Below are 25,628 nucleotides of genomic sequence, written 5' to 3' on the forward strand. Positions count from 1 at the left end.
GTAAGAAGTCCAAAATCCTGGAAAAGAGGGTCATGTACCTGATCGATCACTTCACCTACAACTTGTTTTGCAATGTCTGTCGCTCGCTGTTTGAGAAGGATAAACTTCTCTTCTCCTTCATCCTCTGCTGCAATCTGCTTCTGTGAGTGTCACAAACCATTTAGGCATGAGAAGTGACTCATCTGGATCACACCAATGCCTGCTGGAAATAAAACAGAATCTGACATTTCCATCAGGTCCAAGGGTGAGATTGAGTACTGTGACTTGATCTTCTTGATGACGGGAGGCGTGGGCCTGCAGAACACCCTTGCGAATCCTGATCCTAGCTGGCTGCAAGAGAAGAGCTGGGATGAGATATGTCGAGCCAATGAGCTTCCAGGCTTGAAAGGAGTCAAGTGAGAAAATGATTCAAAGGTTTATGTCATTGTTCTCGATTCAATAAAGTGAGACTATGACTCAACCTTTTTAAAAATGGCGACACCTTCATTTTGTTTCTTCCACAGAGACGCTTTCATCACAGGCCCTGGACTTTTCAAGCCTGTCTTTGAAAGCAAAGATCCGAGCAACGTTCCTTTGCCCTCACCCTGGGACGATAAACTCAGCGATTTGCAGAAGATGATCGTTGTCCGCTGCCTCAGGCCTGACAAGATTGTGCCAGCTGTGAACAAATATGTGATCACTAAGCTGGGGAAAAATTTTGTTCAGCCCCCTCCCTTTGACCTCAGCAAGAGCTACATGGACTCAAACGCCACCATCCCGCTGGTGTTTGTGCTTTCTCCCGGCGCCGATCCCATGGCGAGTAGGTTCTGCAGTTTACTTCTCAAACTTCACGAAGCACTCCCGCTCAAAGCTTCATGACACATTCACGCTTCACAGGCTTACTGAAGTTTGCGACTGACAAGGACATGGGTGGCAACAATTTCCAGTCCATTTCTCTGGGGCAGGGCCAAGGACCCATCGCTTCCAAAATGATCTCCACAGCCATGCAGAATGGGACATGGGTGTGTTTGCAGAATTGTCATCTGGCTGTGTCTTGGATGTCCACCCTGGAGAAGATCTGCGAGGACTTTAGTCCTGCAACATGCCACGAAGACTTCCGACTCTGGCTCACAAGCTACCCTTCGCCCAAGGTAAAGTGCAAGCTGATGTGCAGCAGTTTGGATTTGTCTGGTTCGGGCCCTGAAGCCGCCTCCTCTGTGAAACCAGTTTCCAGTGACTCTTCTTCAGAATGGAGTAAAAATGACAAACGAGCCCCCGACAGGACTACGACTAAACATCCTGCAATCCTACATGTCAGATCCTGTTTGTGACCAAAACTTCTTCAACAATTGCATGAATAAAGAACTGGTGAGTTCGAGGTGCCGATTCAATTATAAGTCGATGCATATGGGTTCTTTTCTTACACCGGTTCGACTGGATCGGCTTTTAGGTCTGGGAAAAGCTCCTGTTTGGCCTGTGCTTCTTCCACGCGCTTGTTCAGGAGCGAAGGAAGTTTGGCCCACTTGGCTGGAACATTCCTTATGGCTTCAATGAGACTGACCTTCACATCAGCATCCGACAGCTCCAGGTCATCATTTGTTACTCCCCAAATTGCTCCTGTCACGTGCATCCTAAGGTTTGTCCTCTTTCTTCTTCTGTAGTTGTTCATCAATCAATACGATGAGGTGCCCTTCGAGGCCATAACTTACCTGACTGGGGAGTGCAACTACGGAGGCCGCGTCACCGACAACTGGGATCGGCGCCTCCTGAACACCATGTTGGCTGACTTCTACAACAGGGATGTTGTGGAGAAACCTTCTTATCCTTTCTCACCAAGCGGCGACTATGTTACCCCCCCTAAGTCTTCCTATGATGACTACCTGCGATTTATTAAGGTAAGGCATCACACCGTACTTCTTGTCATCGTGAGTTGGCTTGCAAGACTTTCAAAGCGTAACCATACCTTTGCGCCGTACCAGGAGCTTCCAGTCAGCCAGCACCCAGAAATATTTGGGATGCACGAAAATGTGGACATTTCGAAGGACCTGCAGCAGACCAAGCTGTTGTTTGATTCGCTGCTTCTCACCCAGGGACGGGGCTCGAAGGGAGGAGGTAGCTCTGGGACTGACAATGCGCTCTATGACATAGCCAATGACATCCTCACTAAGGTACCATGGAATATATCTTTTCATTTTCCATCTCCAAGCGTGGTCATCTGATTGAATAATATTGCACTGTTTTTTCAATGTATATCATGTGTTTTACAAGTAATACTTGCGTTCATTTAATCCCATCAGCTTCCAAATAATTTTGACATCGAAGTCTCTCTCTCAAAGTATCCAGTGCTCTACAAGGAGAGTATGAACACTGTGCTTGTCCAAGAAATGGAGCGCTACAACACGTAAAGGCAAACATTTTGTATCGAATTTGATGTCAAGTAAACCTCTTCATTTGACCTGTTTTTCCTTTGCAGGCTTTGTAGTACCATCCGTGTGAGCCTTCAGAACCTGCTCAAGGCCCTTAAGGGTTTAGTGGTGATGGACGCAGAGCTGGAGGGAATTGCAAATAGTTTGGGAGTGGGCAAGGTACCAGAGCAGTGGGCCAAACGCTCGTACCCGAGCCTCAAGCCCCTGGGCAGCTACATTAATGACTTTCTCGCAAGGCTCAAGTTTTTGCAGGTCAGTCACATTTTACTCGACATGCGATGTCCTGTCCAATTCGGTTTTCACATGTATCGTCTGTGCTCATAGGACTGGTTCAACACTGGTAAGCCCAGTATGTTCTGGCTGTCTGGATTTTTCTTCACCCAGGCCTTCCTTACGGGAGCTACGCAGAACTATGCCAGGAAATACAATGTTCCAATTGACCTGTTGGGCTTTGACTTTGAGGTCAACACACACTTTTTTTTTCTTTCTTCAACACAACCTAACAGTCAGTCATGATCTTAAATGCTCATTGCAGACTACGTTCAGCCGTTTTATGTGTGATTTTGGGATTTGATCCTTCAGGTTCTACCACTTGATCAATCAGACACGCCTCCGGAAGATGGTGTCTACATTTATGGATTGTTTCTTGATGGTGCTCGATGGGACAAAGAAAGGTCGTGGGGACCGCAGCAGTATCTTTTACAACAATGATCATTATTTGAATTGCAAGATGACCACCTGAAAAGCAGCATATATAATCATTTTTTTTGTTTCTATCTTCAGTGGAGTTTTAGTGGAGCAATATCCCAAAATCCTGTTTGACACTGTGCCCATTATCTGGATAAAACCAAGTAAGTATGCATTTGGATGCATTGTGTGCACTGGCATCACAACTACGAATGTTGTCATGACTCCAGGATCTCAATTTAATCCTTTCTTTTTCTCACTCTCTGTCTCTATGATTGTTAATTTGTCTCCATGTAGACATTATTTATTTGCTTCTCTTTCTCTTCCATGCAGCAAAAGACATCCCAGATGAATCTGACAGTCGCTATGTTTCTCCTCTCTACAAGACCACTGAGAGGAGGGGCACACTCTCTACAACGGGACACTCCACCAATTTTGTCATCCCAATGTTGTTGCCCACCCTCAAGCGCCCTCAACACTGGATAAAGCGTGGTGTGGCGCTACTCTGTCAGCTTGATGACTGAGAGTGTCACAGGCCAATTTGGAGTATTTGTTTTTTTCATATCAAAAAGACAAGACAAAGCACCGTATTTTCACGACCATCCGGCGCACCGTATTGTTGGGCGCAGTCTCAGTAACGGGTGCTATTTCTGTATTTGACACATACACGAAACGCACTGTATTATTGGGTGCGGCCAGGCATGGTAAAACATACGCCAGCTTAAACAACGGCATGCTAGGGCCGTGCCTTTAGCGTCCTCTTACACGCCCACCCTTCACTCATTGTCGACTGGTACCTGCTAGGGGCGTGCCTTTAGCGTCCTCTTACACGCCCACCCTTCACTCATTGGCGACTGGTACCTTAGGGGCATGCCTTTAGCGTCCTCTAACACGCCCACCCTTCACTCATTGGCGACTGTTACCTGCTAGGGACATGCCTTTCGCGTCCTCTTACACGCCCACCCTTCACTCATTGGCGGACTTCCGCATGCCTGTCATTACTCATGTCCGCCTTTTCTCTGTATAAACAGCGTGTCGGCCAGAAGTGCTCTCAGTCAGGCTTTGGAACTTGGCGCATACACTAGACGCTCCACATTATAAGGCGTCCTGTCCATTTTGGAGAAAATTTAAGACTTTTAATGGCGCCTTATAGTCGTGAAAATACGGTATGTGCATGTAATTTGGCTTTGGTTTCATGTAGGGGTTGATTCGCAACATATATTTTTCCATTTACAGTGTAGCAACACATGCAGACAGACAATGTGACAATACTCAGAAAGAATAGATTCTTTATCCTTTGCAAGAAATACAATACTAATGTTACTATGACCGTGGTCATCGTATGTTTATGATGTCTGTGTTCGACTTCCCCATGGTGGCCAAGGGGTACACACTCGAATGGTGAATTGAAATACTATGATGAGCAAACGATTTAATTCTTTACATTCTATTTTTTTAGTTTAATCGTATGTTTTTTTTAATGACATACAATACTATAGAGTGCTCGCATTGAGCTGCTAGCCATTAGCCTCAGGCAGTACTTTCTCCCACGGGAATTCTCACACGTCATAGCTGTGACGGTGTACGTCCCCTCATCGGCTAATGGTGATGCATCGTGTGACCTGATGACTCGTGAACAGGCTGCAAACACAGTCCCCCAACGCCCTGCTGATCATCTCTAGGGACTTCAACCATGTCTCCCTGTCGTCCTCCCTCCCAACCTTCACTCAGTTTGTAACCTGTACCACCAGAGACAATAACATTTTGGACTTGTTTTATGCCAACACCAAGGAGGTATATACTGTACACCCTCCCCCTCTTGGAAGAGCGGACCACAACATGGTGTATCTTCAGCCTGTGTACAAACCCCTTGTGCACAGGCAGTCAGCTGTGACCCGCATGGTCAGAAGATGGTCCATGGAGGCTGAAGAGGCTCTGCGGGACTGCTTCGACTCAACCAGGTGGGAGCTCTTCAGTGAGGTTCATGGGGAGGACATTGATTCACTCATTGACACCATCACAGACTACATTAACTTTTGTGAGTAGAACACCGTACCCACCAGGACTGCAGTGTTTTTCCAACAACAAACCATGGATTACTCCAGAAATAAAGGCCCTCCTGAAAAACAGGAGCTGAAGACCATGCAGATCCAGCCGAGGAGAAGGATCAGAGAGGGGAAAAAGGCCTACAGAATGAAAATGGAGGACCAGCTACAGGCCAGTAATGTTTCTAGTGTCTGGAGGGGCCTGAAAACCATCTCAGGCCACAAAAGCCCAAAGACAGAGACTGAGGGACAAGGATTGGGCAGATGATCTAAACTGTTTTTTTCAACCGGTTTGACCAGACGTGTGTCCCTCCGCCCCACCACCAGCACCCCCTGCAGTTGCACCCACTCTGACTGTGGACTCCCCCCCCCCCCCCTCACGACCAGCTTCCAACAACAACTGCCCTCTCAACCGACACTCCCCCCCCCCCCCCCCCTCACGACCAGCTTCCAACAACAACTGCCCTCTCAACCGACACTACACCCCCAACCCCCAGTCTGTCTCCTGGTTCCTGCCTGTCTGTTACGACAGCGCAGGTGAGGAACCAACTGAGGAGGATGAAGGTGAGGAAGGCAGCAGGTCCGGACAACAGTTCCCGGCTCCTCAGGACCTGCTCTGACCAGCTGCGTGACATTGTCCAGCACATGTTCAGCCTGAGCCTGAAGCTGGGCAGAGTTCCACAGCTGTGGAAAACTTTGTGCCTGGTCCCAGGGCCCAAGACCCCCCACCCAAAGGAGCTCAACAGCTCTCACCTGATGAAGATGCTGGAGAGACTCTTCCTCGCCTACCTGCGACCACTGGTGAGCTCATCACTGGACCCGCTACAGTTTGCCTACCAGCCCGGCATCAGTGTGGAGGATGCCATCATCTACCTCCTCCACTCGGCGCTGTTACACCTGGAGAAGGCTGGGAGCACTGAGGATCATGTTCTTTGATTTCTCCAGTGCCTTCAACACCATCCAGCCCAACCTACTGGAGGACAAGCTGCGGCACGCCGGAGTGGACCACCACCTCACATCATGGATTACAGATTACCTCACAAACCGGCTGCAGTATGTGAGGGCACAGAGCTGCGAGCCAGACAGACTTCTCTGCAGCACTGGGGCGCCACAGGGGACTGTCCTGGCTCCATTCCTGTTCACCCTCTACACCTCGGACTTCAGATACATCACTCCAACCTGCCACATTCAGAGGTTCTCTAACGACTCTGCGATTGTCGGCCTCATTACAGAAGGAGATGATCGGGAGTACAAGAGACTGACGGGGGAATTCGTGGACTGGTGCCAGCAGAATCACCTCCAGATCAACTCTGGGAAAACTAAGGAGTTGGTGGTGGATTTCTGCAGGAAACAGTCATCACCGGCACCGATGAACATCCAGGGTACGGACATAGAGAGGGTGACCTACAAGTACCTGGGTGTTCTCAACAATAAACTTGACTGGTCTACCAACACAGACGCCCTGATCAGGAAGGGACAGAGCAGCCTCTTCCTACTCAGGAAACTAAGGTCTTTTGGAGTTCAGGGGTCACTCCTTAAGACCTCCTATGACTCTGTGGTGGCTTTGGCTATCCATTATTGCATTGTCTGCTGGTCAGGCAGCATCTCAGCCCAGGACAGAGAGACTGGAGCGACTGGTCAGGAGGGCCAATTCTGTCCTGGGCTGCTCCCTGGACACTCTGGAGGAGGTGGGCAGCAGGAGGATGCTAACTAAACTAAAAGCTATGATGGGAAGTCCCTCCCACCCCCTCCAGCCCACCCTGACAGCACTGGGTAGCTCGTTCAGCCAGAGACTGTTACACCCGTGCTGCAAGGAGGAGAGATACCGCCGCTCATTCCTACCGACTGCTGTTAGGCTGCTCAATAAACACACAAAACCTGGACTCACCCCATACATACATTGTAAATAGCACAGCCACCTTATGCAGCATACATACAGTTGCATATACTTTATATCTATATTTTATATTGCATTCTGTACTGTGTACAGTTAATTTTTTTAGAAACATTTATTTTGTGCATGCAATACTTTGTTTTTCTTTTCTACCCCCACTTCAATTCTGCTGCTGTAGATTGCAAATTTCCCCAGTGAGGGACAAATAAAGGTTTTCTTATCTTATTTTTCATAGTTTAAAAAATGTTTAATTTTTTTAAATAGTGTTTTTGAAGAGGGTTTAATGGTATTTACTTAAATTTCAAAGTTGAAAGGTGAATTGTGTTATAATGTGAGTTATGATCCACTGGTGAAAGGACACTTTGATCCTCTCCTCTTTCATCTATAACTGCTTCAGACAACAAAGTGTATGCAGAAAATTGGTGAAGATTGCACGACTGTCTGTGTCCTATGTGTTGTGTTGTGTTATTTTGACTTCAAAATGGCGCCGCGAGAGTGGCTGCCTTTCCAGCAGCTCCTATATTTTGTTGTTCTACTTCTTCCTTTCAGAACTTTGCTGCTGTGAATTGGGAATTTCTCCATTGCGAGACTAATAAAGGTTTTCTTATCTTATCTTATGAGTTGCAAGCACTACAGTATGTGCTCAGGTCAGGGTTCCATCCATCCATCCATTTTCCGAACCGCTTGATCCTCACTAGGGTCGCGGGGGGTGCTGGAGCCTATCCCAGCCGTCTTCGGGCAGTAGGCGGGGACACCCTGAATCAGTTGCCAGCCAATCGCAGGGCACACAGAGACGAACAACCATTCACGCCCACACTCACACCTAGGGACAATTTAGATCGTCCAATCAGCCTGCCATGCATGTTTTTGGAATGTGGGAGGAAACCGGAGCACCCGGAGAAAACCCACGCAGGCCCGGGGAGAACATGCAAACTCCACACAGGGAGGCCGGAGCTGGAATTGAACCCGGTAACTCTGCACTGTGAAGCCGATGTGCTAACCACTGGACTACTGGGCCGCCAGGTCAGGGTTTTTTTTTGTAATTTTCAGCAAGCGTAGGGAGAGTAATTCATCCAGAACACATTGCTCTGTTGTCAGATCAAGTGAGCTGCAGGCACACGGGATCTCTGAAGTTTGTCTCCGTTTAGGCAACTTTGTCTTTTCATCTAGTTCAATAGACTGTGTGTTGGCCGTGATGAGTACATGACCTCAAACACCTTAGCGCACTGATAAAGTAGTAATCCCTGGAATTCTGGTGGTTGGTTAAAATTGCACTAATTGATCTGACCTATGACTTCAGCTATGGATCAAAACTACAGTTGGTGTAATCTGCATGGTAGTCACCACAATCTTATTTATAGTTGAAGAGCTATAAATAGCTGTAGTGCGTGAATACAAGGGTGTCCAACTACACTGCTATTCAAGCCCCAGAAGGAGCACAGCCATTCGACTTAAGGTAAACACCACAATATAAACATCTATAAAACAATCTGATTATTAACGCTATTGGCCATGGAATGTTAATGTTGCCAGTTTAATTAGTGGATTCTTTTTTTAAATGTGTCCACATTTCACCCTTGCTTATAAAAGGTTTTTTTTTTATACAGTAATCAGTTGCAATGTTATGCATTAATTTACCTCGGAGAGGCATGCTTCCTTCTTTGTATAAATTCTGCTATCAAGTGGCTTTTGGCAAAAGTTAACTCATGCTGAATTTAGGAAATGGAACATCTGTGAATTTGACCCACTTTTCTTTATTGTTTATTATTTTGGTGATATGCCATGGACATTGACGTCTATTGTAACAACAGTGAACAATGAGTGTGGCAATACCCTGTTTGGCAATGCAGTTCAGTCACCCCGTTTGGTGATGGGATGTGTGCATCTGAAGGTTGTATCTTCACATAACCAATCAAACACTGACTCTTCCTTGGCAAACAGATGAACACAGAAGTGAAAGAAGCCATTTTTCAATCCGAAGATGACTCGGATCAAGATGAAACAACCCAAAATATCATAGAGGAAAGTCTCATTGAATACAGAAAGCTCAAGGGACTGAATCCAAGGTGATTGTTGATGCAATGTTTATGGCACTGGTTATTATTTCTTGCTTCACCACTTATTTTCTTACTGTAGTCATCTGAAAGTTACCGAAGACCCTGATGATATATTCAAAGCGATTGCGGAGGGTAAGATGCTGTTAACTCTTGCACGTTTCAGTGCCTTCAAGGCATTCTCCATCATCCATGCAAATTGCCTCCAAAAATTGGCCACCAACAAAATATTAAGAATGCAGTGCCACAAAACTAAAAACAATTTAGCATATTTTATTGTTTTTGTGCGATTTGTTTTGGTTTGTCGAATCATGAGGACTTGTCATTCCGGCGAATGTTGCATCAACTTGGGGAAATATTTTAATGTTATGTTGGAGGTCTTAGATGTTGACAGGAGCTACGTTTTTGGGTTGCACAGTAAACACCGCAACATGTAAATTTACTGTGAGGTCCCGATAAGCAACATGAGTTCATTATACGATGGCCATGACAATTTTCAAAATGTACACATCTCTGCCCTCTTCTCTGCGATTGTCTTTGTTCTGCTGCGAATTTGCCAACATTGACTCATGCGCCTTCTTGGGAGGGCAGTCGATGACATCCAAAGGAATGGAAATTAGAAGTGCCTGGAAAAATGCAGCTTATGAATGCACCTTATGGATATGCTTTTTTACACGCATGTTGCTCACCTGTGCGCATTCTCTGGTCCTGACTTTCGACATAAGCATTGTGTGTAAAACTGGGATTTTGGGCGCAACACAGAGACCCACATATAACACTGGACTAACGAGCATGCCTTACCCGTCGTAGCGAGAAGTGAAGCCACCGGTGGCCACTTTACGATGCCACACTTTCAACGTGTATAACTTGAATACAGTACTTTGATTTCTCTATTGAGTTTTGGCATTATTTTCTGTCTCTCCGGCGAAAAAGCAACCGTGTGGCATACAGTTATAACCACTAAGTCGAGGAGAAGCTCTAAATGTAAATTTCATTGGTAAGGATGAAATGATAAATTCATATCAGAATTTATCATTGATATGATAAATTCATATTCATCTGCATCATGGTATCAGAAGAATGAACAATGAAATAACAGCAACAACAACGAAGTCCAAAAAGGAAAAAAATCGCAGTGAAATGTAAACCTTACTTTTTAAGGCACAATTCACAGAATCTGAATCATCTCTATTGGCAAAGTGTGTAGAAAGCACAAGGAATTTGTCTCCGGTAGTACAGGCTACATTAGTATTATCAATAACAAGCAACTACGATAAACAAGGACATCACAAATAATTATCGAAAGAATCTGCGTAATCGCCGTCGTGCAGTCGTACCACCCCAGACAGCTGTGAGGCAATGTGCAAAGTATCATGCTGAGCTAAAGTGATCAGTGGTAGAATCGTTGCACCATTTTAAAGTGACCAGTAGCAGTATTTGTAGGATAACTCAAGTGTGCAATTGTACAGAAAGTCCTTGGGTGCTTTTGAAGTCTCTGGTGCCAAGCAAGAGAAAGCAGAAGCTGAATATACATCAGTGACAATTGTTCAAGTGCATAGTTGGGGCTACAATGATTATTGAAGTAATACTGTTCCACAGGGGTGTGCAAAATTGCAACGAGCCACTATAGATTTGGGTTACTGTTTAAGGAGCGAACGGCTAAAGGGAGGAAGCTGTTTGAGAATGTCTGCTGGATTTGGTGCGCAAGGATTGGTAGCGCTTGCCTGAGCTGGAAAAGGTGGTGGGCAGAGTGTGGGGGGTCCAGGAGGATTTTCCGTGCCCTTGTCTTGGTTCTTGTGGTGTGTCCTCAAGAGTGGGCTGGTCGGTGCCAATGATTTTTTTTTCCGCAGTCCTAATTGTCCGTTGCAGTCGGATGTTGTCCCTTTTGTGGCGTATGTCACAATACTGAGATAATATATTGTGAATGGTCAATGCAGCCAGTAAAGTTCTCCCTCTGTTAGGCTCTTGTTACTCCTTATAGGGATCCTAGTGTTCACAAAATGTACTGAAAACAATGTTTTCAGCGAGATAAGACAATAAGTTGACAGTAATGAGGCAACACAAGATGGCTGCCCTCTGGCTCCAACCGCAAGAGGTTGTTACTGTAGATACGTCCATGGCGCAACCACCAAAGAGGCATGACTCAGCCTGAGGCTGGCTGTAAATTATGGCGCATGGAGTTTTCTTGAGACTTGTGAATGTCGTCAAAGAATCCCAGAAAACGGAAACTCTAAATAGCACACCTTACATCTAAAAAATAAAGCCACTGTATTTTTACGCACATTATACAGTAAGATTGATGCACTGCAAACAAGGAACTCCAGTAAGACTTGGACTTATTTGATACCTTATTACAGATGCATTTCCAATGTTTCAGAGATTCTATTAGTTCCATCAGTATTTGCGCAAGAGTTTGGGGTATTTTTTTTTTCTGTACACTTCATGTATTTTTTTTTTATCCTGGACTTAAATTATCCTCAGAAGAAGATAGTTCGAGCGTGGGTTTTTTTTTTTCCCCCTCTCCCTACCCAGCGTTTTCCTTTCTGAAGTCTGATTGTAATTTCCCCACTGCGGGACAAATAAAGGATATCTTAATCTTAATAATCAATCTTGTGTGCCAAGTCAGAGGAGGATGCTTTTCATGCCCTTTCTTCAAACATACATGCCTTCATGTATTAATGTCTTCCTACAGGTGATGAGGGTGCAGTCAAACGACTAATGGAACAACCAGAGGCTCTGTCCAGAGTTAATGAGCATGGGTGGATCCCTCTGCACGCAGCTGCAGTGCAGGAGAGTAAACACATACTCAAGATCATCTTTTCAGGTATAGTCATTTACGCTTTTAGTCATGTACGACTAATGTTTGACCACACACAGCTGTTGTGCTGATGTCAACTCTCGTTTGGGTTCCAGCTTCACCATTTGGGGCTGCCCAATGTCGCACATTCAAGGGGGAGACACCATTGTTTTTAGCGGTAGTTTATGGCCGTAGGCACAACTCCACATTCCTTTTACAAAATGGCTGTAACCCCAATTTCCAGGACGATGAGCAAGATTCTCCATTAATGGCAGGTAGTTCCTGTATTTCTATAAAAATGAGTATTTTCCTTCATTTTGATGTCTCTGTTGCTCCTTATTTCTCAGCGATTCTAAATGACCAGTACGACGTGGCAACACTATTGCTCCACTACGATGCTCAAGTGGATCAGCTCGGCCCGCTAAGCAGGACAGCGCTGCATGAGGCTGCCTTCCTTGGCCTGGAGAACTTTGTCTATCTGCTCCTTGAGTCCGGTGCCAACCCAAATGCGTGTGACATAATGAAGAAAACACCACTTGCTCTGGCTACACAAAATGGGCATCTAAATGTGGTGGAACACTTGTTACTGAAAGGTAACGATGAGCTGGAGTAGATGGAATTGGATATGAGCAGATGTTAAATGTATTTAATGCCTCTGTTTTCAGTGGCTATCAAATGTCTTTCTTTGTTCATTTCCACACTGATTAACATATATTTTGTCCAATCATAGCGCAAATCTATTTTTGTTTTGTAGGGGCAAATGTTGAGTGTGAATCAGAGTCTGGCAGTATCTTGTTTGAGGCAGCAGCATCAGGAAACCCCGATGTAATATCCTTGCTGTTGGACCATGGAGCAGATGCTAACTTGCCCTCATACAGTGGCCACCTGCCAATTCACCGTGTGGCATACCACGGTCATATACTGTGAGAAACATTGTGCTATTCTCTTTTTAGTTGTACCCACAGCTTTGTTCCTACCCCACCTGTTCTTTGACAGGGCATTGCAGCGTCTCATCCCAGTGACTAAACTGTGTGCAATAAAAGAGAGCGGGATGAGTCCTCTTCACTCTGCGGCTGCTGAAGGGCATGCACATTGCATGGAGGTGCTGCTCAAAGCTGACTTTGACCCAAACCAAATGTTACACCCGAGGATGCGACGCAACTATGATGATGAACGCAAGTCTGCCCTTTTTTTCGCTGTGTCCAACAATGATCTTCAGTGCACTCGCCTGTTGCTGGAGGCAGGGGCAATGGTGAACCAGGACCCTGTCAGTTGTTTACAAGTGGCAATGAGACAGGGCAACTATGAACTCATCAATACCTTGCTGAAGTTTGGGGCAAATGTAAACTATTACTCTCGCGTCAACACCACCCACTTTCCCTCTGCCCTGCAGTATGCATTAAAAGATGAAGTCATGCTGAGAATGATTCTGAACCACGGCTATGATGTAAAGCGATGCTTCGATTGCCCGTATGGTGACAGTTGCCATGACTTGGCTCCCTGGACAACATCGGACATCAAAGATATGGTGGTGAGATGGTTCAGAAACCGTAGGAAAGCAGCAGTCCCCAACCACTGGGCAGCAGACCAATGCCGGTCTACAAGACATTTGGTACTGGGCCTGTAAAAGTTGGCTCTAGCCGACACGTGGAACTCATAAAGCAGATGCAACAATTCTTAGGCAGTTTAGTAGGCTTTAATCAACCAAAGGAGCACTTAAACGTGATATGCCAAGTAAAAGTTAAAAAAAAAAAACTATGGCAAAAGGTTGGCGCGTTTAGAAACAAATATGTCGTACTGGCACAAAATAAACAAGCAACCGGTTCAGGGTGTCCCTCGCCTACTGCCCGAAGACGGCTGGGATAGGCTCCAGCATGCCCCACGACTCTTGTGAGGATAAAGCGGATAAGAAAATTAATGGATGGATGGATCAACCAGCACTGGAACGAAACAATACCGGGACCTCCAGCATGGTGGTCACTCCGTGTCCAGAATGAGTGCAATGTAACGTGTAAAATATCTGTATCAATAGTCCTACTTAAAATATGGGTTTATCGTCCGCATGGACAAGCATGCAAATGAGGCAATGAGGAAGCCTTCACAACTGCCATAAAAAGAAGCACAGAAAAAATAACGTCCATGTCCAACATCCCATCTTTGTGGAGATGGATTTTCTGCCATGACTGCAACTGGAACACAATTAGAGTAGACTGGACATGAGTAAAACATTTGCACGTCATTGTCTCCCATTACCCTCAAGAGAAACAAGCACAAAGCTCCCACTAATTATAAGCGTAATGCATAAACATTATGGTGGGTTGGATTATTAATCATTTCGTTTGTTTCTAGGATGATAAATTACAGTGGCGCACTAAGAAAACTGTGACTTGATTTTTGAGATTTTCGAGATACAACCTCTTGTTCGGCTGATTTTTAAAAAAATATATATATTTTTTGCTTTGACTTGCAAGCACAAACTTGAGATACAAGCATTGTATTGTGGCATCGAACGCAACTCAGTCGACTTCGCAACAAGCAGAAGTGTGGCAAATAGTGAACCACTCTTGGGGTCAAACTAGTTATTGCCATTTGTAGCTGAAGGTTATAGTCAAATGAAACAGAAAAGAAATAGAATTATGTGTTGTGTATTGAAAACAACCACATAGTTTAGCTTTTAGTCTGTTAGCTTACTGCTAATGCTAACACATAATGGGGAACTCCATTGGTGTACTCATGCTATCTCTAAATAGCATTTATATTGTGGTGTTACAGCCCTTAACAGTAAATATATTGAACACAAACAACAAAAACAGATAATATTAAAATACTGACAGTTATATATTCTTTCTCCTGTACAAAGAAAACGGTCGGCAGACATTCACCTGTACTTTTCTTTTCACCAGAGATTCTCAACATGTTCAAAATGTCCTTGTGACAAGAAAAAACACTAAAGCTGTGGCCGATTGTCTACTGAACCTTTGGTGAACGAACCCTGACAAGCGAAGGACCTTAATTGTACTGTGCTTATTGTAGTGCCATTATTCTTATTTAAAAAGTGTTTTGCATTATGCTCACAGAATGAATTCAATTTGTATCTCAAGGCACCACTGAATTGCTTTCCATGAAACAGGTCCATGGTGCAAAAAAAAAAAAGGTTGGGGACTGCAGATGGAGAGGAAATACATTCTCAGGATGTCTCAGTGTTAGTGACCTGATATCCTGTTGTTTCCCGTAGTTTTGTGAGGTGATAACAGTGTCTTGGCTCAAGCAGTTATCTGCTCAGGTGGTTCGAATCATGCTCGACTACACCAACCATGTCTCCTTCTGCGCCAAACTGAGGGAAGTCTTACAGGAGCAGAAGCAATGGGCACAGATCTGCCACATCCAAAGTTTGCACTTCCTTGTTACCTCCTGAGCCATTTGGCATTGTTGACCTCAAGTGATCTTCTTGATTTGATTGTTTCCCAGGAAATGCGCGAAGCTTAAAGCACCTGTGCCGGCTGAAGATTCGAGAGCACCTTAATGGACTACGTTTGAAAGCACCTGTTTTCATCACTTACCTCCCTCTTCCCCCCATACTGAAAGAGTACCTACGTTACAAGGAGTTTGATGTGTACCACAGGGGCAGCAGAGATACAGTGTGTTCAGTCATGTCATAAATGCCTCAGTTGCATTATATTGTACCAAGTTGCATGACATTGTCATTCTCCATGTGATTAAAATAGTCTTTAACAGATATGATCCATGACTGTATCACTACCCTACCGATAGTGCCTACAGTATTTTGCTCCTTATATTTGATGCACGACCACTCCCAGTCGATAGTCTTGAATGGCACCCTTTGCGACAACCAATGGCAAGTATTACCATTGACAACATTTACAGTACATATTGTATGGATGTGGCAAAGTGAAACGATTTGTGAAGATGCCTCATTCACTTGGTCCTTGGAGAGCTGTCATCAAGCCACAAGATGTTGGATTAACACTGGACCATTGTCTGTGATTGTATTCTGTCAATCTAATTCAGTTTTTCCGAATATCATTTGATGATTTTAACCCGCCTCAAAACTCACTTGTATTCTTTGGCATTTGACTCAGCATGACTCGGATTTGTTCTTGGTTTTGCTGTTCGGGGCTTTCTACCGTCTTTGTTACTGATTTGTTGCTTTACTGTTGTATATGTTAGTTGCTCCATGTACAGCACTTTGTATGCAGCGATGGCTGTTTGAAAGTGCTTTATAAATACAGTTCAGTTGAGTTGCGGGCGATTACAATGGCCACATCCAATATGGCAGATGCGACTACCATATCACTTTGAACAGGCCATCCGGTTCATTAGGTGTCCACAGCAGAAATAAAAAGAAAAATGGAAAATAAAATTGCTCTTCATTTTATACGTCCAAAGGGTTTGTGGCTCCTGTGGTTTCTTTATTGAAATGTGTTCAAATGGCTCTTTACTTGCCGACCTCAATGTAACAGGTCCCTCCTCAGTTGCGCACTGTGATTGTTTCAGAGACAGTCTGTGCATTTACACCTTAGTCGTTTGAACTCCCCAAAAGCCTTCAGAGGGGCAAACTCACCCCTCCGTGTGTTTTTCAGAGCCAGATGGTCAACTCACGGTGCAATTAACTTTTTTTTTTCTGCCCCGAGAAATAGCTGATTTCATCCAAAGGGGGAGCCATAAACCTTTTACGGTAGTCCTTGGAATGTCCAACCTCTGACGACCCTTTTGTGCTTCTGCTCTCTGAAGATAGCAACAGGTCTGTCACCGTTAAATCACAGTTTAAAACAAAACTATTGTAATGTTGATGTTATTATATGTAGGAGGGCCATTCAATAAATAAGGTGAATTTTTCGATATAAGGACTTCTAATACAGACAGAAATATCATTTTTTTTCTTTTTCAACGTCGTCTCCCAGCACTGTGAAACACTTTTCCCATCTGTGCACATCTTCCATATTCCCTTGCGTAAAAATCTTTTGACTGATGTCTCAGCCAGTCGCTCACCTCATATTATACCTCAGTCTATAAAATACAAAATATTGGGTTGATGTCTTATTTTTATCAGTTAATGTTGGCACAAGTTGAGATGTCCACATACATTTTTCTGACGAGTGATTGCAGTTGTAATGAATATCCCGCAAGTGGACCATCCTCTCCAAGACCCCCACAGCCGAGGCTGCTACACCATGTCTGTCACCAGGGAATCTTCCCACTTTGCGTTGACAAATGCTCATTCTCAGAAAGAAACAATCTTATAATAAGGAGACGTACTTTGTCAACTGAGAAGCTTCTGCAGACAAGTCAAACTGCCCTGGCTCAGACATTTTCCAGCTTTGAAGATGCCGAACTCCTCATAGACCTCCATCGCATCCACACAGCGGTTGGAGGGTTGGCGTTTGGCACTCAAACCAGCTTGTCATTGCTGGATCAAGAGTGACCCCAAGAGAAGGACCTGTAAACTGCAGCTATGACTTTCAATCATCCATCCATCCATCCATTTTCCGAACCGCTTGATCCTCACTAGGGTCGCGGGGGGTGCTGGAGCCTATCCCAGCCGTCTTCGGGCAGTAGGCGGGGGACACCCTGAATCAGTTGCCAGCCAATCGCAGGGCGACTTTCAATCAATCAATTCAATTCAATCAAAATAACACTGAAATGAAATCTGTCACGTTACGCACGAAGCAGGAAAAGGAACTGCTTCGTACATAACAGAGCAAACAAGAATGAGTGGATCCCCGAAATAGCAGACACCGACAAGGACTTCGTCAAAACAATAATATTTATTATAAACAAAACCCCGCCTAATAAACAACAGAAAATGCTGGTAAAAACCAGAACCAGGAAATAAGGAAACGCGACAACAGAAAACGTGACAACAGAAAACGCTGGTAAAAACGAGAACCAGGAAATAAGGAAAGGCGACAACAGAAAACGCTTGCAAAAAACGGCAAGGAAATACAATTAAACAATTACAAGTTCACGTATGCGTTTAGAATAGTCCCCATGGGAAGAAGAAAATGTAACCAAAAGCAAATAGTATCGAATATTTACGAACATGGGCAACAGCAGTGGCACGGCATGCAATACTCCGGCAATGAGTCGACCGCCGGAGCGCCTAGATATAGCAGGTGCAATCACCGACAAATAGACAGCAGGTGTGCAGGCGGAAGAAATGAAAGTCTGCCACCTGCTGCCAAATACGGAACATGACAGTACCCCCCCTCAACGGATGCCTCCCGGCGGCCTACCCGGTTTGGACGGGTGAGAAGCGTGGAAGTCACGAAGAAGGGACGGATCCAAGATCCAGGAGCGGAGGACCCATTGCCGATCCTCTGGCCCGTAGCCCTCCCAGTCGACCAGATACTGGAACCCCTTACCCCTGCGCCGAGAGTCCAGGATGGCCCCGCACAGTGTACACTGAGTCACCATCGACGACCCGCGGAGGAGGAGGCGGGGTGGGAGAAGGAGCCAAGGGACTGGTCGCCACCGGCTTGATCAGCGAGACGTGGAACACGGGGTGAACCTTCATGGAGGCTGGGAACCGGAGCTTGACTGTGACGGGGCTGATGACGGAGTCCACCACGAACGGTCCGGTGAAACGTGGCCCCAACTTGGCAGACATGCCGGCCAAGCGCAGGTCTCTTGTAGCCAGCCACACCTTCTGCCCCACCACATAGGTTGTCGCTGGGCGTCGCCGACGGTCTGCGATATGCCGGTTTCTGGATGCGGTGCGGGACAATGCGGCCGTGGCCTCCCTCCACACGCGATGGGCCCGTTTGAGGTGGAACTGCACCGATGGAAACTCCACCTGTCCCTCCTGGGACGGGAACAGCGGCGGCTGATACCCGTAGGCCGTCATTAAAGGAGACCGCCCAGTGGCTGAAGAGACGAGGGTGTTGTCTGCATATTCCACCCAAGGTAAGTGGTCAGCCCAGGACGAGGGACGGTGGAGACACACACAACGGAGGGCCGCCCCCAGATCCTGGTTAGCGCGCTCCGCCTGCCCATTGGACTGCGGGTGGTATCCCGACGTCAAACTCGCCGTGGCCCCCAGGGACCGGCAGAATCGCTTCCACACTCTGGACACGAACTGGGGTCCCCGGTCGGATACAATGTCCAGAGGAATGCCATGGAGACGGAAAACGTGCTTGACGAGGAGGTCGCCGGTCTCCAATGCCGACGGCAACTTGGACAGCGGAATGAAGTGGGCGGATTTAGAGAAACGGTCCACAATGGTGAGAATGACGGACCGCCCACGGGATGGAGGAAGACCCGTGACAAAGTCTAGGGCGATGTGGGACCAAGGTCGAGGAGGAATGGAGAGTGGTTGGAGCAACCCAGCCGTAGGCCGATGCGAGACCTTGCCGCAGGCGTAGGCGGAGCAGGCGTTGATGTATTCTATGGCGTCTTTCCGTTGCTCAGGCCACCAGAACCGCTGGGAGATGAGATGTAGTGTCCGGTTCACCCCGGGATGGCAAGCCACCTTGGACACGTGCCCCCACTGCAACACCTCCGATCGCAGTGATGGAGGCACAAACAGCTTCCCTGCGGGACATTCAGCCGGGACTTGGGCCCCATCTTGAGAACTCCTGAATCCTCCGCTCGATCTCCCACCTCAACGCCCCCAGGATGCAATGGTCCGGAAGGATGGTTCCTGGTGTGGGGTCCCTTTCCGCGGGATCGTGGAGGCGGGAGAGGGCGTCAGGCTTGGTGTTCTTGGATCCGGGACAATATGTGAGGGTGAAATTAAACCGAGTCAACAGAAGCGCCCACCGGGCTTGTCGTGAATTCAGTCTCTTAGCGGAACAAATGTACTCCAGGTTTTTATGGTCCGTGAAAACAGTGAAGGGCTCTTTAGTCCCCTCGAGCCAGTGTCTCCATTCCTGTAGGGCTGCAACTACAGCGAGTAGTTCACGGTTTCCCACGTCGTAATTCGCCTCGGCGGCACTGAGACGACGAGAGAAAAAGGCGCAGGGGTGCAGCTTCTGGTCAACCGAAGAACGTTGAGACAAAACTGCCCCCACTCCTGAATCCGAGGCGTCCACCTCTACGACAAATGGGTGGTCAGGATTAGGATGTTGCAGTACCGGTGGGTTAGTGAAGGCTCTTTTCAAGTTTGCGAACGCTGAGTCTGCGTCCGGGTCCCATTTGAACGGGATCTTAACGGAAGTCAACCGGGTTAACGGAAGAGCATTTTGGCTATAATTACGAATAAATCTTCTATAAAAGTTGGCAAACCCCAAGAAGCGTTGTAGCTCCTTCGGCTGGTAGGTGTAGGCCACTCCACCACCACCTTGGTCTTTATGGGGTCGGCTCTCAGCTTACCCTGCTCAATGATAAATTCCAGGAAAGAGATGGCCTGTACATGGAACTCACACTTTTCTGCCTTGACGAAGAGCCTGTTCTCTAATAACCGTTGTAAAATAAGCCTGACATGCTGTTTGTGCTCCTGTAATGACCGGGAGAAAATCAAAATATCATCAAGATAAACAAAACAAAATATATTCAGCATGTCCCTCAACACGTCGTTGACCAGACTTTGGAATACAGCGGGAACATTAGTCAAACCGAAAGGCATGACTAAATACTCAAAATGGCCTAATGGGGTCTTAAAAGCCGTCTTCCATTAATCCCCTTCCCGCACGCGAACCAGATGGTACGCACTACGCAAGTCCAATTTTGAGAAAATGGTGGCCGATTGTAAGGGAGCGAAAGCGGAGTCTAACAACGGAAGTGGGTATTTATTCTTAATGTTAATGTCATTGAGCCCACGATAATCCACACACGGCCGCAACGACTTGTCCTTCTTCTCAAAGAAGAAGAACCCGGCACCTAACGGTGATCGTGATGGTCTGATAAGACCTTCAGCGAGCGAGCTATTAATATCGTCCCTCAATGCGCCTTGTTCTGGACGAGACACCTGATATAATCGAGAGCTCGGCAGCGGGGCGCCCACCTGCAGGTCTATGGCACAGTCGTACGGACGGTGCGGAGGCAAAGATCGGGCGCGATCCTTGCTGAAAACCTGCTTCAAATCGTGATAGCAACTAGGCACCCTGTCAAGGCAGATGACCTCAGGGGCATCGTTACGGACACGCGTGTGCCCCCCTACGGCAGATCGCAAACAATGCTCGTAACAAAACGGGCTCCATATTTTTATGGGCGGCCGGTTCCAAGAAATAATTGGGTTGTGTGTCTTGAGCCAGGGCAAACCGAGAATAACCGGAACGGCTCGGGAATGCATCAGATAAAACCGTCTGAGTTCAACGTGATTCCCAGGTAACCTGAGCTTCAGAGGTTCGGTGATCTGTGTTACCACCACCAGAAGGCGTCCATCGAGATTGTGAACACGTTTCTTTTCGGCTAGCTCCTCGATCAAACAGCCTATCTCTGAGGCAATGTCGGTGTCCAGAAAGCAGTCGTCGGAACCCGAGTCTATCAGAGCCCTGATCCGTCGCGCGCGAGACGCCCCGTAGATCTCTCCCTCGAGTTCAAGTCTCCTGGGGTGTCCCGGCCGAGAGTCGACTCTCCGAGGCTCTCGAGATTCAGCGCGGGGTCGTGACTCACAGTACTCGATGGCCGTAGGTGGTTGAGGTTCCGATGGGCAGGAGGCGGCTTGATGTCCTTGTAGGCCACAGTTGGAACAAGCCTGGTCCTCGAACCGGCGCCGTCTATCCTCCGGTCTGGAACTTCTGCCCCCCAGCTGCATCGGCTCCTCCCTGGGGGCAGCCCTCCGGTCGCTGGGGTGGTCCCCGGACCCAGCTGTCTGAGTTGTCTCGCGGGATGCACCTTGGTTCGCTGTATGTCGAAATGGGAACCAACCACCTCCTCGCTCCCGGCTCCTCTCTCTCAGGCGGTTGTCCAGGAGCAGAGAGAGATCAATCAACTCCTCCAGGTTGGTACTGGCGAAACAAGCCACACAGCGCCCGGTCGCCATAGCCACTCTGGGCGGCCAAAATGCGAAACTCAATCGAATAGTCCGCCACGGATTGTCTTCCTTGGCGGAGCTCCAGTAGCCAACCTTCAGCCTCTCTTCCCCGTACGGGATGATGGAACACCCGACGAAACACAGCCACGAAGCCGGGGAAGGAAGACCGGAGGTTCGGTTGTGCTTCGCTCACTGCAATTGCCCATGACGCCGCCTGACCAGTCAATAGGCTCATGATATATGCAACCTTCGCGTCATCATTGACATAAACGGAAGGTTGCTGGTCAAAAACGAGCGAGCACTGGTGGAGGAAGTGCCCGCACTGACCATGCTCGCCTCCATAACGTGGAGGGTGTGGAAGCATCGGTTCCCTACTAAATGTAGGAGACTGGACGGGTACCTCCGGGGTAATATGTTGGACCTCCGGGGTAGGTGCTCTCCGTCCTTCTAAATAAACTACACGAGGTTCGTAATCATCGAACCTGTGAGCCAGCATGGAAACCGCGCCGCGGAGCTCTGAAATGGCTTGGCTCTGCTGACTCCTAAGTTGCTCTTGACGGGACAGAGCCGACAAAACCTTCTCAATGTCTGCGGGATCCATGGTGGCCGGAGTATTCTGTCACGTTACGCACGAAGCAGGAAAAGGAACTGCTTCGTACGTAACAGAGCAAACGAGAATGAGCGGATGCCCGAAATAGCAGACACCGACAAGGACTTCGTCAAAACAATAATATTTATTATAAACAAAACTCCGCCTAATAAACAACAGAAAACGCTGGTAAAAACGAGAACCAGGAAATGAGGAAACGCGACAACAGAAAACACTGGTAAAAACGAGAACCAGGAAATGAGGAAACGCGACAACAGAAAATGCTGGTAAAAACGAGAACCAGGAAATAAGGAAACGCGACAACAGAAAACGCTTGCAAAAAACGGCAAGGAAATACGACTAAACAATTACTAGTTCACGTATGCGTTTAGAATAGTCCCCATGGAAAGAAGAAAATGTAACCAACAGCAAATAGTATCGAATATTTACGAACATGGGCAACAGCAGTGGCACGGCATGCAATACTCCGGCAATGAGTCGACCGCCGGAGCGCCTAGATATAGCAGGTGCAATCGCCGACAAATAGACAGCAGGTGTGCAGGCGGCAGAAATGAACGTCTGCCACCTGCTGCCAAATACGGAACATGACAAAATCCGTGAATGTATGCTCATTCGTCATCGGGCGCCGACAGGTATGGCAGCCTCGGTCACATGCTCCCTAGTATTATCCCTGTTTTTGTCATTTTCGGTAGTTTTTGGCGACCCTGAGCGGCTTACTTACATGAGGGAAAAGTTGCTGCGCATTGGGGAGTCTACGCTCGGTCTATTTTCACCAGCACGCGAAAACTGCAAAAAAAATGGACAGATGAAGCAAAGCTAGCTCTACAAGAATGCTTAGACTGCACTGATTGGGGCGTCTTTGAAACTTCAACGGGCACACTGGATGAATACACAGACACTGTAACATCATACATCAGTTTCTGTGAGGACATGTGTGTGCCAACGAAGTCCTTCCGCTCCTTCAACAATAACAAGCCATGGTTTACTCCCAAACTCAGGCAACTCAAGAAAGAGAAAGAGGCCGCATTTAGAAGTGGAGATCGGGCACTGTACAAACACGCCCGAAACAAATTGACAAAGGAAATTAACATCGCTAAGAGAAGCTATGCAGAGAGGCTGAAAAACCAGTTCTCTGCTAACGACTCTGCATCTGTATGGAAGGGCCTGAAAGCAATCACTAACTATAGAATGCCATCCCCCCAAACAGTGAACAATAAGGGTCTTGCTAATGAACTAAACATGTTTTTCTGCCGATTTGAAAAGGACACCCCCATTTCCCACACACACCCACCTCTACCAGAAACTACTCTATCTACCCCTCCACCCTCTTTTTCTCCACTACAGATCCACGAACAGGACGTGAGACGGCTCTTCAAGCAGCAGAAGATCAAGAGAGCTGCGGGGCCCAACAAAGTGTCCCCCTCCTGCCTGAAAGTCTGCGCTGACCAGCTGGCTCCGGTCTTCACACAAATCTTCAACAGATCTCTGGAGCTGTGTGAGGTCCCATCCTGCTTCAAACAGTCTACCATCATCCCAGTTCCCAAGAAATCGGCAACATCGGAACTGAACGACTATAGGCCTGTCGCCCTGACGTCTGTGGTCATGAAGTCCTTTGAACGCCTTGTGCTGAACCACCTAAAGAACGTCACCGGACCCCTGCTGGACCCTCTCCAGTTTGCCTACCGGGCAAACAGGTCTGTGGAAGACGCAGTCAACATAGGTCTGCACTACATCCTCGAGCACCTCGACAGCACAGGGACCTATGCAAGGATTCTGTTTGTGGATTTCAGCTCTGCGTTCAACACCATCATCCCGGAACTCCTCACCCCCAAACTTCTCCACCTCGGTGTGTCCCCTACGATCTGCCAGTGGATCCTCAGATTCCTGACGGGACGGACACAACAGGTGAGACTGGGAGCAACAACATCATCAATACGCACCACCAGCACTGGAGCCCCACAGGGATGTGTCCTCTCTCCACTGCTCTTCTCTCTCTACACAAACGATTGCACCTCAACAGATCCAGCTGTCAAACTCATAAAGTTCGCAGACGACACCACGGTCATCGGTCTCATCAAAGACGGCGACGAGTCTGCGTACCGCCAACAAGTGGAGCAGCTGGAGCTCTGGTGCAGCCGACACAACCTCGGGCTGAACACGCTCAGGACTGTAGAGATGATCGTGGACTTCAGGAAACATTCTTCTCCACAGTTGCCCCTCACACTATCCAACTGCCCCGTGTCAACCGTCGAGACCTTCAAGTTCCTGGGAATCACAGTCTCCCAGGACATGAAGTGGGAAGTCAACACCATCTCCATCCTGAAAAGGGCCCGGCAGAGGATGTACTTCCTGAGGCTGCTGAGGAAGCATGGCCTGCCACAGGAGGTGCTACAACAGTTCTACACGGCAGTCATCGAATCAATCCTGTGTTCTTCCATCACGGTTTGGTTTGGGGCCGCCACAAAAAAGGACAAAATCCGACTTCAACGGACAGTTAGGACGGCGGAAAAAATCGTTGGCACCGCCCTACCCACTCTTGAGGACTTGCACACTGCAAGAATCAAGACAAGGGCACGGAAAATCCTCCTGGATCCCCCGCACCCTGCCCACCACCTTTTCCAGCTACTCCCCTCAGGCAGACGCTACAGATCCATGCGCACCAAATCCAGTAGACACTTAAACAGCTTCTTCCCTCTAGCCATTAACTCCTTAAACAGTCACTGACGTAGTCACTCTTCTTGTACTACAAATACTGCTACTGGTTACTCTAAAATGGTTCAATGATTTGTTGTTTACGATGATACTAATGCAGCGTGTTATACCGGAGACAAATTCCTTGTGTGTTCTACACACTTGGCCAATAAAGATGATTCTGATGATGTAACATTGACTGTGCTTATCCTGCTAACTTTGCACAGATGAATCTGCTCAGGAATTATAATCATCATTTTCCGAGTCATGTTAAGATAAGAAAACCTTTATTAGTCTCGCAATGGAGAAATTCCCAATTCACAGCAGCAAAGTTATGAAAGGAAGAAGTAGAACAACAAAATATAGCAGCTGCTGGAAAGGCAGCCACTCTCGCGGCGCCATTTTGAAGTCAAAATAACAAAAATAACACAACACAACACATAGGACACAGACAGTCATGCAATCTTCACCACTTTTCTGCATACACACTTTGTTGTCTGAAGCAGTTATA

The 25,628-nt window shown here is 47.2% G+C and overlaps 2 protein-coding genes across 3 annotated transcripts in view; both read left to right on the forward strand.

The window, feature by feature from the left end:
• The window catches only part of LOC147211246 (dynein axonemal heavy chain 12-like), a 29,580-nt gene extending 24,119 nt beyond the window's left edge, over nucleotides 1-5,461 (forward strand). The window contains exons 61-74 of the mRNA XM_086129585.1: nucleotides 2-142; nucleotides 237-395; nucleotides 504-799; nucleotides 877-1,130; nucleotides 1,207-1,347; nucleotides 1,430-1,567; nucleotides 1,641-1,874; nucleotides 1,959-2,147; nucleotides 2,277-2,380; nucleotides 2,453-2,657; nucleotides 2,730-2,867; nucleotides 2,988-3,079; nucleotides 3,189-3,256; nucleotides 3,426-5,461. Coding sequence (XP_085985711.1) covers nucleotides 2-142; nucleotides 237-395; nucleotides 504-799; nucleotides 877-1,130; nucleotides 1,207-1,347; nucleotides 1,430-1,567; nucleotides 1,641-1,874; nucleotides 1,959-2,147; nucleotides 2,277-2,380; nucleotides 2,453-2,657; nucleotides 2,730-2,867; nucleotides 2,988-3,079; nucleotides 3,189-3,256; nucleotides 3,426-3,616 — 2,350 coding nt within the window. The 3' untranslated portion in view covers nucleotides 3,617-5,461. The remainder of the gene's footprint in view (nucleotide 1; nucleotides 143-236; nucleotides 396-503; nucleotides 800-876; nucleotides 1,131-1,206; nucleotides 1,348-1,429; nucleotides 1,568-1,640; nucleotides 1,875-1,958; nucleotides 2,148-2,276; nucleotides 2,381-2,452; nucleotides 2,658-2,729; nucleotides 2,868-2,987; nucleotides 3,080-3,188; nucleotides 3,257-3,425) is intronic.
• Nucleotides 5,462-8,640: 3,179 nt separating this feature from the next.
• asb14b (ankyrin repeat and SOCS box containing 14b) lies at nucleotides 8,641-16,151 on the forward strand. 2 transcript variants are annotated; one of them, XM_086105469.1, is made up of 9 exons: nucleotides 8,641-9,097; nucleotides 9,168-9,220; nucleotides 11,778-11,909; nucleotides 11,999-12,157; nucleotides 12,230-12,475; nucleotides 12,637-12,805; nucleotides 12,879-13,413; nucleotides 15,118-15,271; nucleotides 15,351-16,151. In XM_086105469.1, exons 1-9 carry the CDS (start codon nucleotides 8,973-8,975, stop codon nucleotides 15,539-15,541), a joined length of 1,764 nt encoding a protein of 587 aa, XP_085961595.1. In that variant the 5' UTR covers nucleotides 8,641-8,972; the 3' UTR covers nucleotides 15,542-16,151. The 2 variants fall into 2 exon arrangements, with proteins under 2 accessions (XP_085961595.1, XP_085961509.1); XM_086105383.1 differs by having other exon boundaries at nucleotides 11,999-12,475.
• The last annotated feature ends 9,477 nt before the right edge of the window (nucleotides 16,152-25,628 follow it).

The sequence above is a fragment of the Hippocampus guttulatus genome, chromosome 1 (genome assembly GCF_054856545.1).
Source record: "Hippocampus guttulatus isolate MCC_2025c chromosome 1, RoL_Hgut_1.0, whole genome shotgun sequence".
Classification (NCBI taxonomy): domain Eukaryota; kingdom Metazoa; phylum Chordata; class Actinopteri; order Syngnathiformes; family Syngnathidae; genus Hippocampus; species Hippocampus guttulatus.

Excerpts from the sequence above, each read along its gene's own strand:
- asb14b (XM_086105383.1), top strand. The coding sequence starts at position 8,973 with ATGAACACAGAAGTGAAAGAAGCCATTTTTCAATCCGAAGATGACTCG. Across the intron at positions 9,221-11,777 it reads ATTCAAAGCGATTGCGGAGG|GTGATGAGGGTGCAGTCAAA; the intron begins GTAAGATGCTGT and ends GTCTTCCTACAG. Across the intron at positions 12,806-12,878 it reads GCATACCACGGTCATATACT|GGCATTGCAGCGTCTCATCC; the intron begins GTGAGAAACATT and ends GTTCTTTGACAG.